Source organism: Leptosomus discolor, chromosome 24 (assembly GCF_034619465.1).
Source record: "Leptosomus discolor isolate bLepDis1 chromosome 24, bLepDis1.hap2, whole genome shotgun sequence".
NCBI classification, from domain to species: domain Eukaryota; kingdom Metazoa; phylum Chordata; class Aves; order Leptosomiformes; family Leptosomidae; genus Leptosomus; species Leptosomus discolor.
Genome location: NC_141414.1, coordinates 4,806,814 through 4,824,714, shown reverse-complemented (window position 1 = coordinate 4,824,714; position 17,901 = coordinate 4,806,814). Strand labels below are relative to the sequence as shown.

General features: G+C 42.8%; 1 protein-coding gene across 2 annotated transcripts in view; it reads right to left on the bottom strand.

Annotated features, from left to right (window-relative positions):
* The window catches only part of MLLT1 (MLLT1 super elongation complex subunit), a 29,761-nt gene that overhangs the window by 8,955 nt on the left and 2,905 nt on the right, over positions 1–17,901 (bottom strand). Inside the window, exons 2-6 of one of the 2 annotated variants that reach the window (XM_086477379.1) lie at positions 17,558–17,738; positions 14,751–14,833; positions 5,813–5,956; positions 4,079–4,204; positions 1,832–2,377 (exon numbers count right to left, since the gene is read on the bottom strand). In XM_086477379.1, coding sequence (XP_086333505.1) covers positions 1,832–2,377; positions 4,079–4,204; positions 5,813–5,956; positions 14,751–14,833; positions 17,558–17,738 — 1,080 coding nt within the window. The remainder of the gene's footprint in view (positions 1–1,831; positions 2,378–4,078; positions 4,205–5,812; positions 5,957–14,750; positions 14,834–17,557; positions 17,739–17,901) is intronic. The other variant, XM_086477380.1, reaches the window with a different exon arrangement.

Below are 17,901 nucleotides of genomic sequence, written 5' to 3'. Positions count from 1 at the left end.
GTTCCTTTCAACAGCAGCCTGCAAAGATGTCAACTCAAAGCAATCGTGGAGTTGCAGCTTCAGAGCGTGTTGCACAACCCGTTGGCTGCAGCAGCAAAGCTGATTTAAGAGTTTCCGGGCCCCGGTCCACCTCCAGCTGCTCGTTCGCTTTAGTGATGTGGCTCAGCACCCGGATCCACCACCAGCTGTCCCGGCACAAACGCGGGAGCAGCGCACTGCGGCGTTGGGAGCAAAAAGAAGCCCCCAGGGTGGAAAAGGAACTCAAAGAGCCTTCTCTGCTGATGCCAGTGCATTACGCAGTTACACCCCTGAGCTTCAAGTTCCACGGAAACCTAAGCTGACCTGACTGGCAGCTGCCACGGTTCCTCCTCCACCACACCGAGTATTCCTACCCTCCTTCTGGGCTAGCACTCAAATACCTCTGTCAAGCATCCAACAGACACAAGAGCTGGTGCAAGGGAGGACACGGAGGCACACAAAGCTCGGTGGGGGCAGGACGGGATTGCAGCGGGCGCTGTGGACCCACAACCACAGTCTGTGGTTTCACGAACAGTCGGCGCAGCGCTCTCAGCTTACAGCTGCCTGCTGAGTCCCAAGGGGAGGGATGACACCTAAGAAATAATGAAGTACAAGGCACTCGGGACTTCACAGAGGTCAGCAGAGTACAGAAGCCCGCAGTGAGGGCCGTGTATCTGGCACAGAAGTGACGGGCTGGCTACACACTGAAGCACTTCAGCTACAAGGCTAAGAGTGGAGAGGAGCTGCCTCTTCTTAATGCACAAGCTACACATTTAGTCAATCTGGAAAAAAAAAATAAATCGTTGCAGAGTAACTTGAATTAATACTTCCCCAATAAACTCTTCTACTGGGAATCCTTTGCAAAAAAATCCTTTCTGAAATAAACACATCAGTACTTACTGTATCATGGTGCTGATTAACTCATAATATGAATTGTCCCTAGAAGACTGATTCTAGTAAAACAACTCTTTCTAAAAGTGGTCAGTAGGACGCAGTTCAAAAATTCCTGTGACGTTATCCCATGAATGCTATTAGAAAATATTAGAAGATTCGTGGCTTCTTGATAGCAAATACAAAAGAGACAAGTGAAAAGCAGCAAGAGTTTGGATTTAAGTTGTGTCTTTCCCCTCCTACTTTTTTCTTTTTGCCTTCTTTTGGAAAACGATTTTTAGGAGACAGATGATGAGGAATGTTCTTAGTTGTAAAAAGGAAAAAAAAATACACTTAGACAGCTTTTAAAAATAGTAGCACAATAACATAATTTGTTTTATGTTTTACAACACAACTTACTTAGGTTTAGTGGCATGCGGTTGTACTTTGAGCTTTGGCCAACAGCACATTTCTTACAGGCCGTGTCAGGAATGAGGTTTTTTATTTACATTTTAATATTTTTTTTTTCAGAAACAAAACTGAAATCATTTCCCCTTTTCTGAATTAAGATCATGGTCAAACCCATTACATTACCATAAACAGGTAGAAAGCACATCTATGCCTACCACACTCTAGCTCTATAAATGTCACTGCAAGGGATGAACTAGAGACCATAACCTTGAACTCTGACTTTTAGATAACTCTGCCTCCAGATAAACCTCTACAGGACTACGTACCCGAAACAGGAGGTAAGCCAGGTAGCAGTAACGATTAATACTGATAGGATTGTCAAAGAAGAGTTTTATTTGAGATACAGCCCAGCCTAAGCATTTGCCAACCTGGTTCTCTATCTTGTCCAGGGGAATATTTTTTAACATCATCTTCATGCAAGGATTTAAACAGCACGCTTAAAAATTCTGGTACAGGACATATCCCTACTCACCTCTGACTTGAAAGAAGTTTCATCTTCTGAATTCGACTCTTCCATTTCCACAGGCTTTTTGATCTCCTTGGCCTCGCTTTCGGATTTTACCTTTTCCACTTTGGCATTCATCTTCTCCTTGGTTTGTTTCTTCTCTGGATATGAGGAAGACGAGGTTCTGGGAGATGTCCCTAGGATATTCTTTACCCCTTTGGAGCTACTCTTTTTTTGTTTTTTGGCACTAGGCTTTGGTGACTCCACATTGGAGGGCCTCTTGCTGGAAGACTTTAACTCCGGCTGTGGCCCACCCTTTGGAGAAGTGTTCTCCAGTTTGGTCTCCTTCACGGCCAGTTTTGGTTCCTTGAAAGCAGCTTTTGGAGGCGCCTTCTCCTCCTTAGGCAGTTTGTTCTCAGTTGGTTTTCTGGAGGAGTCCTTCAAAGGCTTGTTTTGTTCTCTTTCAAGGTCTTTGGAGGAGTTTTTGCTCTCAGAGTCTTTTCTTGGCCTCTCTCTGTGCTCCTTGGTTACTTTGTGTGGCTTGGATGCTTTGCTACTTTCCTTGTTTGCATCCTAAAATTCAGCAACAGAAACATGCAAGCCAGGTATGAAATTGAAGCTCTGCAGAGAATTATAAAACACATTCTCATAAATCACCTTGAAGCACTTGTTACATAGACATCCACCCACAGATGTCTAATGCACTTATCTACCTCTGAGGTAAACATCTAGATTTCCCTAAAGCTGATGGACAGAAATTGACAGCAGGCACTTAAACATCTACATCAGGACAGGATGAAACATGTTTCACAAATGCCTGTTCCTTTCCACGGTCTATAAAAGGAGGTCTATAAATATCTATAGATGTTTAGTTCTGATTTAACCTGCAGGGTTAACACTGAAGCCAGATAAGAGGAAACTCACTCTAGCTGTGTTAGGCAAAGTTATATTTCACACTACATTTTAGCAAAAAACCCCAGCAAGTAAAGAGATTTTTTTTTTTTGAAGGTAAAATCACATCCATGGCAAATGCAAGCTCTGCTTGCAGCCTAGCCCCAACTCACCTTGACAAAAACACTGAACAGCCCCGCAGGCATAAGACAGCCAACGTCTCTGACATCAGCAGGCACTTTCTCACCTTTAGTAAGAGCTGTAAGACACCCATCACTAGGATCTTGCCTACCCTAAGAGTCAGGTACAGGTGAAGGCAAAGGAGTACTTCCCTTTGCAAATTACGTGTGAACTCAAAACGCTTAAAGAAGTGGGTCTTGTGGGGAGACACCGGTGTATGAACCAAAGGCACCGAGATACAAACACACATGTGCCTCTGAGGGCAGCCTCACAGGGAGGGAAGCAGGAGACTAGTGTCTCTTTGGCCACTGGCATTTTTCACCAGGGCTTCAGTCAGAGCCCTTTATCTCTCTTCTGTCTCCTCTGTTTTCTAATGCTTAATTCCTGACCAAAATGAAATCAGCCACTAACAGATAAGTCACCTTTATTCTCTTTCATAACATCAACATCAGAAGACATAACCGAAATGCCAGAAGTGTTTAGAGCCCTGAACAAAATGGATATCAGAATTGAATTACGCCATAAAATGAACTGACGTTAATATCTGCGACTGCTCTGGCTGATAGCGTATGTAATCTGCTTCAAAACACATCGCCTGTGGATTGTTTCTCTTATGCAGAATTACACAAAAAAATACCTTCATCATACAAGTGAAGAAAAGAAAACAAGCTGCTTCTGAAGTCTCAAGAACCAGATACTGCTGGATACAAACATAAATCTTGAACTCGCCAGTTTGACCAAGTGCAGCACGTTCTGCATCCTGGACCTTCTACCAGAAGGTCTTTACACCACTCAGCAGCCCTAATCACAGGGGGAGCGCTGACTTTCTACTCAGCCTTGCTGCTGAGAGATCGAAATCTCCCAGGACTTGGAGCACAGCTTTACATGGCAGACAGCAGAAGAGCCACATAATTCATCTTCAGCATCAAGGATACAAGTCAGAACAGAGAGGAAGACACGGTTCACCAACAATTCCCAGTCTCGAACACTTAATTTTCTTTTCAAAACTTCCCTGTAGAGGAGTCTAGCAAATCATAAAGAGGCCTCCGAAACTCTGCTAAGTTCCAGACCATGAGCTAGTGAACTACAGAGTACAAGGAAGAAGTTTTCAGAACCAGAAGTAGCCAGAAACAGCTGCTAAACGAGCTCTCAGCAGCCAGTCCTGAGCGACCTCAGGATGACCTAAAAGCGTGCTTCACCGACCTTTGACCCATGGGATGGTTTGGTCTTCTTGGGATCAGAGAAGGCAGAGAGTGGTATTGTGGGTAACATCGGATAATCAGGACTTGGCCTTGAAACAGTTTCTGCTCCTTCTGGCATTACCATCACCTAGTAATAAAGAGCAGAAAAATTATGTATGAGTAAAGTTGCACGGACTATTAGCACATTATTATGTTAAGTTGCTTGCTCAATTAACGCACTATTATTCATCTTTGGGATGTTTTTTCCCCTGCTTAAAGGCCATAAAAAGATATTGTCTAAGCAATGCTCAGTTTCAAGGCAACTCCTCAAATACAGAACATTAAAACCATTAAAAAAAAAAAGAAAGGCAACATGCAATATCAAGTATCTTTCCCAAAGGGAACTCCAATATTCTGAGCACAAGCAGGCAATAAAGCCCTGGACAAGAACTGTGCGTTCTGCTGCAAATGCTCTTCCCCTGCAAAAGGGCAGCAAGATAAATTCATTCTGGAAGGAATGAGCAAGACTTCATCAACTTCGAAGCTGAATTCACTCATTCAGATAAAAAAAAAGCAGGCCTTGGGTCCCTCCCTTGACAAGCTCTTAACACCAAGCACTGAGATGCATGAAACACTTCCTCCACATTCTGTCAGAATAATCCTGTCAAAAATTGCCAATAGATGAAGGGCATCAAAAGTGATTCCCAGATGAAACACCTCAATACATATGGAATACGACCACGTACTATGAAAATCCTAGAACGCAAATGATGTTCCAGCCATCCTATGGCCGAAACAAGCACTTTCCTCTTTGTGCCTGATACAGAAAAGCAATGGCACGCCAAGGCGGTTCTGGACAGATGAGCCTGGAATCCTTATCACTCCTGAGATCTACTATGGACAAACTTTCCCACATCTTTTTTAGGCTAGAAACATGTTTTTCCGAAGAAAATTTTGCCAGCAGTTAAAGACTATCTTGAATGAAGTCCTCGAACAGAACACAGTCATACATTACTATATATGGGGGTGTCTCAGAATAGTCATGACATCCTCCGCCTGGTTAAAACTTCAGGCACTTCGTGGCTTGTACTGATTTGTCTAGATCTTGTAGTTATTCGAAGATAATTTCTTTAGTTTACCAATGCAGGGTACTTTCCCAGAAGTAACAGTTCATCCACTGTAGCAACCCGTATCTTATTGTGCTTTCAAGACTGTATCTATTTTTCTGCCTCCCACACCCATTTTAACACTTTTCCTCATTATTTTTTTTTTTATTCTCTAAGCCACAAGCAGCCGACCTCAGATTTAGAGGACATTTATTGACCAGGAAGCACTAACTATTAAGCTTTCCTGTGACAAAAATGAGTAAGGAATAGACTAGAAGCCTCTCCCTTGAGCTTTTCTCTACTACTACAGTGTCTCACGACACTAGGAAGGTCAGATAACTGTAAGTGCCTGACAGACAGCGTGCAACATCCACTGAAGATCTCCATCTCCAGAGGGGTTTTAGTGCTTTGATATTAATGTTCACATTTAAATTGAAAATGAAGCGCCATCAATCACCAGCAATGGTTTAGTTCTGCTTCAAGTGCTGCAGTCATATAACCAGGAGTAAAAATTGGCTGGGTCATCCTTTAGACGAACACAGAAAACTGTAGCCTGCCAGGCTGCAGCTAGAAAGAAACTTCAGAGCAAAACGAGATCACTACACGTTTTAGCAGAACCTCTTCAGATCTCCAATCCCGTTGGCACTTACCCCTCCAGCCCTAATGAGTTTGCGTCGGAATTCCTTGGTGGGGTTGTTGAAAGTCAGTTTCTCACAACGAAGGTGGTTCACAGGTGGATTTCCCTCCAAATTTAAGAATAGGTCATATGTGAAACAAACCTTTTTTGGCTCCTCCTAAAAAACAAGACAGGCTTTAGGGAAACGGCAGCAGTTTGGCAAGCACACTAAGTCAGAGGATCCAGTCACTCCTGAAAATCCCAAATAAACCATCAAGTAAGTGTTGCATTCATAGGGTTTTCCATCATGAGATCAGAGCTAGAAATGAAACTATTTGTGCCTAAAGCCCAGACCAAGCATCGGAAACTCAGGCACAGCTTTTCACTGCAAAAGCAAGGCATGGATGAGGATACTGCCTGACAACGGTCTGTTTAAAGCTGTTCAAGTCTTCCTAGCAAAGCAGATTCACAAGCTTTATCCAATATTCTATTTTCACTGCAATTCAGATCCTATCCCCTTTGGGAAGCAACTGAACTATAAGTATCAATATTAAGAAAAGCATAATCCTTTATTTAGAGAAGGCACAACTTCTGAACTCACAGGATCTCTGCGGGTACTGAGAAAAGATTAAACGCAATGGTAAAAGGATGACTCGTTTTGTAAAATCCTTTTCAATATGCATATTGCAGGGGCTGAATGGGAAGATATCCCAAGCTTTTGAACTTTCCAAGGGCACTTTCACTGAAGAAATCCGGAGTTTGTATGCATGTTGGGGATCATCTGCGCCTCACTGGTTTTGTTCCACCTGCTGCAGAAGCACAGTGAACACTCTGCATTTGCAGTACAGAATGGAAGAAATCTCGTCCTCTTTTTTTTTTTTTTCCTCCTGAAATGGCAAATACGGCATACTACTTGTGTATTACAAATATCGGTATGATGTTTCTTGGTATTATCTTGTATTCTGCATTTCAAGATGAAAATTCAAAATGTAGCAAAGAAAAAAAACCACCCGACTCTCCTGCAAGCCACGCAGAGCCCTCCAGTACATTCAGTATTTACATGAATGCATCCCCCAAGCCTCATTCAATGCGCAACATCAAGCAGCTGCACAGCAGTCCTTTCCACAATTCATATCCAGCAGCTCGATTTCCTGGTGTAGTTGCATTGTTGTACGGGAACAGACGCCGCAGGCTGCTAGCCCAAGCCATTAGATTTGCTGAAAATAGGTTGAAGCATCAAACGGCTTCAGACCACACTGATTCCTGCTGTTTGCTTGGTGGATACTAATGTCCCCAAAGAAGCTGTTTCTTGTACAAACCATACCTCTAATAATAAAAAGTGTGTAACCACACCTGGTTCACATCAAAATCAGTGCCCTGAGCTCCCCTGGGAGTCGGGCGCTTGGGTCCTAGCTCCCCAAACGGGGGAAGGCTGGCATCTCGGCAGACACATACAACGGAATCACCTCCCATTAACAGGCAAGAACATGCCACCAACACGAGGGTCTTCAGACCCTCTTTTGGAAAAGTCCCGAAGAAGCCACACACACTTCAAAGGGCTCCATGCCTATTAGAGCAGAGGAACGCTAAGAAGAAGAAAAGTACTTGCAAAATACACCGCATCATCATCTTCCTCCTTTGCTACAACCACTGTCATTAACTGAATCATTAGCGAGCTCTGCATGTGTGTGCTTACACTGGAGTTAAAACAGCAGCTGTAGAGGGTCCCTCAAAGTCTAATAAACTTAAATGAAGGATGAACAGAAACCCAAACGTGGCCTAAGACTACAGTTTCTAAAATGCTCTTCCTCATTTACAACATAGAATAAATTGATCTTGGATGTATTAGCAAGAGCAGGCTTCAGTCAAAAGCTCTTATGCCATCACATTATCAGGGCTCTGCTTTGTCCTTTGCCCGTTTGCTTTCAGAGCAGGAGAGGGGCAGCAGATTAATTTCCCTTTTATCTTGGGTACCCCATTTTTTATCTAGGCTCCAAAGCATCAGAGAGCCTCCCAAATATTTATCGTACCTCTGTTGACGAGCTTCCACTTTTTGTAAAATTAAGACAGTTTTTCAATGTGATTTTTCTCTAACTCGGAGATCACGACCGCCCTGGGAACCGAGCCCTAGCCAAGTACCACCATCATTAAAATATCCTTTGTACGGTCTCAGGCCATCAGAAGCCCCCCACCCAAGTGAATAGTTAAGATTACAGCACTCCTAAAAGAGCAAGTACAAAAGTCTCAAAGCAAAAAGCTGCAAATAAACATTCTTTCCTTTACTGCCTTCACTGACAGCTAATGATTACAGCTCACAAGACACTCCAAAGCTTAACCCATCCGGTCCTCCCTAAAAGGTTCTTCCCTCCAAACAACCATCAAGAGGGGGTGGGAGAAGAAAGGAGGAAAAAAGGAAGGGAAGAAAAAAAAAAAAAAAAAGATAAAACCAAGGAAAATCTCTCTCAATTGACCTGGACCCATCCTCTAATTTTAAACGGAAAGCCACACCGAATCCACAGTGCCACACTTCAAAGCCTTTCTAAATAACACGTTGGGATCTACACATCCTGCTGCTTGGCATTACAATGGAGTGTAGGTACCTTTTCACCCTACGAACTCAGGTCCAGGCAGCCTGTTTTCATCCTGCAACACCGCTTTTCGTACTCCTGCTTGAGTAGCAACTACAGGCACAAGCCAAGCTTTACTCTTAGATGATTCCACCTTCTGATCTTCAAGCCCTGATGTCAACAAGTAAAACTGAAAAGGGGAGACTTACTTTCTGTGGATATTTAGTTGCCCTCCGAGACCGTAAGGTTTTCCAAAGAGCCTTACTGCCAAGAAAGGCTTTAGAAAGGATGGATCACATCCATTTCTAACTTGACAGATATTGTGGTTATTCCGATTAAAATGCAAAGGTTATTTGGACATGAAATGGTTAACCTGGTAGGGGATCTCTCAGCAAGCCACCTTAGAACCCCCGTTTATGTCTGCCCCTTAAATCTCACTACGCCAGAGGAGTAAACTAGAAGTCACAAAGCTAGGGCCAAGCTTTTATTTGCAGCCGCTGTAAATTTCCCTCCACCCAGTGAATCCCCTTACACCACCGCCCATTGTCAAAGCCCGGCACATTATGCTTTATTTTTACTGTTTTCCAGCTTCCTGTCTGCCCTGACCACCACGGCACTGTTACGGACACTGGAGTTGCTTTATTTTTCTTCTGATTTCTGAAGTAATGGGTTAAAGTTCTTCTGGCACTTTTCGTAAGAGAAGGAATTTTTCAAAGTCTTTTGTTAAAATTTCCTTGTCCTGTTTTTAAGGCAGGGTGTGCCCTTTGCCACTTAACACAAATCAAAAGAATTTCACTGGTAGCGTGCGCATAAAGCTCATAAATCACTTTTAGAAAGCCATAAAACAAAATTATCTACAAAAATCTAGCACACCAAGGAAGCAGACTCATGGTTATTCAATAACTATAACATCTAACACTACTTCCCTCTTGCCATAGACCCAGCCTGACAGAGTCATTTATCCATAACCAGTCCATAACGTCTGTATAAATGAACCCCCCTTTCCAGGCTTGTACAACCTGTTTGACTAGTCTTCCACCCCACTCGACGCAGGACATTTAAAAGTGAACAGCCCAATAGTCATTTTTTTGAAGCAAGTAGCCTTAATGTTACACTCTGCTAACAAGTCCATGAAACCCTCTTGAGATTCTACAGGGTTAAGTAAAATAAGAGAGAATAGCATTTTGGAACTCTCCCCCATCTGAAGCCTATTTGTTGGAAAATTAGGAAAATACACTGACTGCTCAAAGACAAGCACTTAATAATCTACCAGCTCTTACAAATACAAGATGCTGGCACGGCTAGTAAAGCTGCTACGTTTGACAAGGCTTTCTTGCCAGGCACTGCAATCTATTCAGCATATGGAGATCTCCATCGATGGGCCACACTGAACGGCTACTGAAACACGCACAGCCTGGGTGCTTTAGCCAGGAAGCAAGTCTGCTCGGATAGAAGCATGGGTAAACTGGTAAGACGTATTATTTTATGACAGAAAAAGGTAAAAAAAAAAAAAGATTCACCACTCAAGCAGCAACACAAAACAAGGTTTGGTAAGATGATACAGAACAGACCCAGAAGCTCTAAAGGCCAGACAAAATGACAAGTTTTCTTCCTCCTCCTCCTTCCACAACTTTCAGTAACACTGAAGAAATACTAACAGGTTAAATCTAGTCCTCCTCTCCTCAAACTGTGCAGACCCTGCCCCAATAACACAGCAATTTGTTAAGTAAAATCAAACACCTCACGCAAACACGGGCTCCTCAGCAGCCCTCCTTCGGAACACTTCACTGCTGGCACAGTCCTGACACGTCCCTCTAATTGATCTCCAGTTTCACCTACCCCGCCACATCTGCAGCCCATGTACAATGTCCCCAACGAGTTCCTATTTGGAAATACAAATAATTTTTCCCTTCTCCTATATTTGTAATGTATTTTATATATCACACCTATAAATATTGCAGAAGGGGTAAAATAAGCACATTTTTATTTTGAACCTAACTGGAAAAAATCAAACAGATTTCTCTGCTTTCTTTGCTTATCTCCCTTTTCACTAATAGAAAAAGCCCAAGTTACATGTATCCATTATGTAAATACTGGAAGCCTTTTATCTCTAGCACTGAAATTGGGAGGTAGGATCTTTAAAGAGATTTTAATACAACATCTTATCCGTGTTGTATTAATATCATCTGCCTTATATCAGAATAGCATGAAAGTATGCTAGAGCTTTAGCTTTTGGTGGCGGGGGGGTTGTGTGTTGATCTAATTTGATTAGGACACAGCAAATGTAACGGGATGAATACCAAAGTCACACCTGTGTTACAGCCTCCAGATTACAACACATGCCACTATAAGAGATGTGTTTGGAGACAACAGGGCCATGAAAAAAAACCTCAAGGCTCTCGAAATTGCGTGGGGGAAGAGGGAAGGAAGAGCAGTAGAAAAACAGCAACGCATTTGTTGTACCCACTTTGTATTGATTCAAGCACCACAAGCCACTAACAGCAGCCCTCATTATAGGAAGGAACACAAAGGATTTAAAAATAAAACTAGCATACTAACATTTTCAGCCCAACAATCTCAAACGATCCGGTATCATTAGTCAACTGTGCTTTCAAAAGCTTTATCATTCAACCTACTGAGACGCTGCCATTTGTTTTTCAGGTTCAGTTACAGAGGCAAAGGCTCCAGCAAGCCCCCAGTATCGAACGAGACTGCAAGTCCTGTGGCCTGTACAGACCACTGCAGCTCGCCAGAGAGCTCAGCTATACAAACTGTCCACATCCACAGCAATATTCCAAATATATATTCTGTAATTCAAATGACAAGCCTGAGACAGCACCTACTTACTGAGGAACTGAATTGCACACAGGACGGCCGAACGCATGCCGACAAGGCATCACTACGTTCACAGCAGATAAGAACAGGCTCTTGCACCTTTCTGAACACTCTGCTGACACCTCCCTGTCTGACAGAAAGGACCAAAACCTTCAGCAGGCCAAGAGCACTGGGTTCTGCTACTCCGAACAGACAACAGTAACAAAAAGACCGTAGTCCAACACAAAGGCTTAATGAGCAGTTTTATGCAAAGTTGCCTAAAATAAAAGAATCCCTGACAAAGTTCATTAAACCATTCTTAGTAAAACTGGTCTGTAGCAACGAACAGACCTGTGTTTCTTTAGCCAAAGCAAAGAGGACACTGGCTCTGACAACCACGATTTCTCATCCTAGTAACAAATTAGAAGGAAAGGAAACGGCTATGAAAGGAAGCTTAAACTGTTCGAAAAAAAAATTTCAGCCAACCATGGCAAAGATCAACCTCCACAGATTAGCTCATTCCCTCTTTAAACCCTTTCTCTTCTCACCTTTACAAAGCTAAACATGCATCAATAAACAAATCCCAAAGCCTTTGCAAGTCTTGTTTCAACTGAGAGGACACACATCAACAAAAACGTGCTAGAATGTGGGGAGCATATGGCCAGAAAGACCCACCCGACTCCTCCTGCCCGGCCACCTACCAAACAGTGTTTTCTACCCAATCCCAGAATCAATCCGTAACATCTACTTGAAAAGAAGTATTCAAGGACGAGTCCCAAATGCTGTAATCAATTCAAGCAAATTCAGAACAATATATGCTCTACGCCCAACAGCTGATCCCCACCAGTGTCAACAGGTTTACAGAGATCAGAGTGAACATATGGTCTTGAAGTAGTAAAGATTTATTTATCTGGTGCTTTAATGTCATATTCTTTCATGCAGGAGAAAACAGGCTGTATTCTAAAGGCTTTGCCGTTGTTCCTCCTCCTCTTTCCCAATCCTTTTAATTTCTACTATATCCCAGTCTTTGCTTATCTTTTGTCTTTGCACTTCTTTGCAGAAATATTTACCTCTTAGATTTCCTTCAACCCCACTTACTGAAAATAATCATAGCTCTTAATATGTAGAGATGGCATCACCACCAGGCAATAGTGGCCAGAGGAGCCAAATTCTTCACATCGTCAGGCAGCTTCTAAGCTTCCAGCAAGCCTAAGTACCAAGTTTAACTTCCAAATGGGCATGGAATGTAACATTTGCTGACATAAGGATGGAAAAATTACTTTTAAGCAGTAAAAGCAAATTTCAAACAGCTTCAGTGTAGGTCAAGCTCACAGCTGAACCCAGGAACACATCTCTGTTCAAATGATGTACTGGAAGACAGAAGCTATCACGTCTTCCTTCGACCCCAATTTAATAATGGGAGGTTCTGTCTGAAACTCCTTCATTAGTCAATTTATCAATCACCTTAAAAGCGGAAAAGAACTTCTTCATAACGCATGCATCTAAAAAACAGGGCAAAGATGAGCATTTTCAAGATTTGCAGTTTTGAAAACAAGTCTGCAACTAAACCCGTTCTCCTATTTATTTTTCATGTTTCTGAAGATCAAAATGCCCCAAACCACCCACCTTCTCCTAAATTAACTGCTACTGCCATTGTTTCCACTAAGAACAGAGACCACCTATTTCCCTTATTTATAAAAGCCATCCTAACCCCAATGCAAGGAAGAACAACTGTGCAGTCACGTGTCTACAGAAACAATGAGCAGTGACGACCCCGGTGGGTGTGAAACCAAGTCATACCCAGAAAAGCTGCCAGTTCCATACTCTGCAAGGAACATGTAAATATAAGGGACGGAGAAAAAGAAAGCATACGAATGCAGATGACAGTCAACGCCAACAAGTGTGCCTAGCAAACAGTAAAGGAGAGGCAGAAACAAGAGAGAAGGATCTGAGGTGAAAGACAAAGCCATTGGAGACCTGCAGGGAAAAAGCAAGTGTGAGAAAAGACTGGGTGAAGAAAGGAAGGAAAAAGAAAAGGTAAGAGTAGAAACAAAATCTAGTTCACCCATCAGAGTCATCCCAGATTCCCCTTACAAGAAATCAGTGTGGAGAAGTTGACATTTTTTTGGTCAGAAATGTAAAGGTAGATTTTGAACCTGAACTAAGCCAACATACAGTGCAGATGAAGAGTTTCCTGGTTTCTATCCAAAACCTCAGAAAAGCCACCAGAAGTCAAACTACTTTTAAGCTTTTGAGGTTGGGGTTTTTTTTTCTGCATTCAAGTCGTAGTTTTCAGTGTTTGCCAAAAAAGCTGCTTCTATCAACAATGTTCATCCCCTGCTCTCTAACTGCCATTTCTCTTCACATCCTTTCGGCTTACCCCACCCACCCCAAAGAAAGCTGTGGGCAAAACGTTCCCAGGTTCAGAAGACAAGTCTTCTTGTGGTTCAGTCTCATTACCTGGCTTATTACTCAGACTCATAAAGTGGGGTAAGAGCAGTGCGGTAGGCCAAAACCCAAACTAAAACGTTAACTATTCACCAAACGACACCGCCAGGAAAGCACACCGTGCTAGACCGGGGCGAGAAGGGAACAACAGACAGATACGTAGGTGGGAGGTACAATGAAGAGGACGTGGGAAGCCAAAGAGGAGGCGGCTGTTGTACATGGTCTGCTGTCCCCAGAACCTGGGGTAATGGCTTGGGCTTGGAGGGTTGAGGGGAGTGGGGGTGAGAGCATACATTATAGTGATGTGGCTTAATGGTCAAATTTTGAGTTTACCTAGGTTCCCTCTTCGGGATAATAAGCAGAACACTTTTTTTTTATTATTTAAGTAGTAATCAAAACCAGAAAGATTCAGTATTCACGTTTAACAAAACAATTTAACTGAAACTGAGTTAATATGAACACAAGTGCCCAAATCCCTGTTTTCATAACCTTCTTCAAGCCACGTAGCATGTGACCTCTGCGGTAAGACTTAAAGCAAGCAATAAATCCCAAATTTTAACTTTCATACACTTGTTGGCAACGCATCTTAAGATTTAAAATATTTAGTGTTTTCTTTTTGGAAGAGTACCGAATCAGAACAACAATATTTTTAACAGAGCTGTAAATACTTGTCCTGTATGTTTGCCTTGGGCCTGTACAAATTTCATACCTGTACAGTTAATTTAATAAGATTGCAAATAAAAAAATATTTTTTTAAAAATATATTGCCAGTCAACACAGTATTTACAAATGTTTATGGAAACCGGTGTTTTATGTTTATTTACTTCCTTATTCGCATAAAATATTTTAAACTGTTTTAGTATTATCCACGCTAGAGAAGCCTGTTACAAGTGGTACAATCTCTGCTCAGAATCTCTAGGACCACCACACTGTCCCGATATTACCTTTCTATACAATTCCATTTCTGCCAAAAGCTTTCTTTTGAAGTCTGGCAGGAGCTTCCAACTCCCAGTTAAATTCTATTTATTAGACTAATAAAAAACACACACATAAAACAGTCACATAATTTAGAGTCTTTCTGTCAGGCAGTTTCAGGTTCTGGCACAGCTCAAAACAATTAGAAGACCAGAAATCAGATTCTACCTTATTTTTGAAGTGCACTTCAATGGGCATAATGAAGCCTGCGTAGCCAGACTCCTCCACTTTGTAAGGGGGCTCCTTGCACACTGAAAAGAGAACAGACAAACGTTAACTTTTGAGTAGAACGCAACTCAATCTGAGCCAAAAAGGAGTTGCAAGATAAGAAATGGGCCTCTGACAACTCAGGACACATTTAAAACACTGACCTTTGTGGAAAAAAAAAAAAAACAAAACACACAACAAAATAAGATGGTGGTCACAGGCTTAGTTAAGAACATGAAAATCTGTTCTTGGCTCCTCCCAGGGAAAGGAAACATAAAACACTCCATGCCAGAGCCTCCAAGAGATTCTTCCCCCCCTTTTGCAGCGAGATACAATTACATTTCTGTGCTGTTCCACAACAATGCAAACTGCCGTTAAAGCTGTCTTGCAAAAAACAGGCAAAGACCCAAAAGGTGGGAATTGGAACAATATGGAAAGGTAAAATTTACTTTGATGCCCATATTTACGAATCAAAACTCTACGCCACACCAGCGGATTTATTTTCTCCCCTTGAAATGCTCTCCTGCAACGCTCGATCCTCCCAACTCCAGAACGGCCACAGCACAAGCCGCTTCACCCGCACGTCGCAGCGAACCCGACGGGCAGGTGAGCACCGCTATTGCTTTCACATGCAAGGAAAGGGAGGAAGGTCAAACAGTTTGCCGCTAAGGTCACAGCGCTGCTTACTGCAGAAACATCGACTACAAAAGTTAATCTCTTTAAGAAATTAAGCCGTGTGCTGCCTGCCTCAGCTCCCCCGTCCCGCTACCTGTTGGGTCTTCAGGCTACTGAATCCTTCCTACCATCGACCACCGCCTTTCAGTGCGGTGACCGCCGACGCGAAGGATTCTAGATCAGCTATTTGGCCATGACATAGCTGCACACGACAGCTGCCAGGAGAAACACGAGACCAACAGAGATAGTCTCGATCTCAGGAACCGGATGCACTTGCATATAATTTATGCACTACAATATATGTAAATAAAGTCAATTAAGTAATTAGAGGAATTCAGTGCAAGTCTTTTTAGTTTCTCTAAAGAATTCAAAGTAATTAATGTGATTAGGAAACAGTACCTCAAACCTAAAAAGCACACAAATTATTTTCCTTTAATGTAGATAGATTATCCCCAGCTCTAAGCACTTCTACTATCATTAAGGGGCTAGAAAGCAGTACTCAAAATTTAACTGTGAAAAAAGCATGTATCTAAAAATAATAAAAATCTCTAGACTTGCTTTAACTTGAATTTCATATAAGAACCCTATCATCTAGGGGAAAAAGGCCCAAACCAAAGAACAGTGTCAATATGGCAGCAGGAATCTTAACACTATCTGCCAAGCAGCCTTTGTTCCTTTGCTGCTCTATTCTAACAAATTAAAATTACTACACAAGCAGTCTGCCAGCAGCACAAGCTACCTTCACCGGTAGCTTTTGCTCCAAGTAGGAGCAAACCATCTGAAGAAACCCCTCAAACAAATGTAGAAACCACATGCACGTGCCATAGCATTTAGGTACAACCCAGACACGCTTTGGTCAAAAGCAAGCTGGCATCATGAGCTTAAGAAAGAAAAAGCAGCAAAACCTAGAGACTGGAAGAAACAGCCTCTTTAAAGGTAGATGATATGGAACAAAGACCATGTACTATCCCAACACAGTTGTTTGTAATAAAGTAATTACACCACATGACAAGAACTGTAGCATAGCACATTGTTACTTTTACTCTATAAATTAGCTTTCAGCTCACTTGCTTATCATACATCAGTTTTACTACATCCATTTGAAGGAGATATTGTTAACATACAGACTCGATGCACATCCTTATGAGCTGAGTTTCAGTTACTTTCCACTGTGGACTCTCACAAATAACCAATGTAGCAGGTAGTCCTAAGGCATCCTGCGTGACCAGCAGACTTCCAAAGAAATATTTCAAAGGACGCCCATGACGAAGTAAGCTACAGCAGTGCTCTTAGGCAGCCAGCGTTCCTTGTACCACGACATAACTGTAACACTGCAGGTGCCATTACACAATCTCAGGCAGATCTAACTCTGCGCTGCTGCTGAAAAGGGCAATTCCTGCTCCTCCACCTCAACCATGCGTTCCTGCTGCCCCGTGCCAAGAATAAGGTTCATGTTGCTGCACAGCCAGAAAGAGCAAAGAACAGATCCAGCAGAAAATAACGCCACAATTTGCATACTCTCCTCAGCCATGCAGAGGGCACAGTGCTCACACACATACAAGCAGTCAGGGGCAAAGAGACCACCACCCCTTTGGCATCGCTGATTTCTGCTGGGGTTAATATTACCTGAACTGGCACCTGAGACAAGGATTTGCAAGAATCCTGATGGCTATTCAGTCACCAGTGCAAAAGTCTAAACACCCCAGCACGTACACAAGCCCAGTATTTGAGCATCTCTCACCAATCACATGCTTCCAGCCTGTGTGGTGAACAGTAACAAATCATTTCCCATTTTGTAACATGAATTATCTTCTGCTGTCACTAAATGTCTTGAGAACCTGCGTGTACTAATGCTTAAATAAGAGGAGAAAGCACCTCACCTCCAGCCCTTTCGTCAGAAGAGGGGGCCCATTCTCCCTGACCTCCCTCAAACAAAGACGGTAAAGGTTAAAGCTGAAGTGCACGCAATGTACATTCTGCTCCTCTTTAAGAGGATATTTTACAGAGAAGTGACAGCGCAAGACAATCTCGACTCGCACAGTGCTCTTTCATACAGAGAAGACCTAATAATGCATCTTCAAACACACACTCACCTCGCTTGGGTTTTGGGAAGCTCTCATGTAGCCGAAAGACCACCCTTTCCACAAAATGCTGGATGTCGCACTGCTCCGGGCCACGGACAAACACCATCCAGTCATGAGTAAACCCTTCGGTGGTGGGCTTTTTCCGCAGTTGGGCTCGGTGCCCCAGCTCCAATTTTACTTGAACCGTGCACTGTTTCAGGACAGAGGTAAGACCGTAAGCAAAACGGAACAGCTTACACATTAAGCAGAATGCTGAGCCCCGCCGACAGAAGACGCTGGATCACCGCAGGGGAGGAATACAACAGCCTCCACAGAGAGATCAGTCTCCTACTGAAAACTACCGTGTTGTCGAC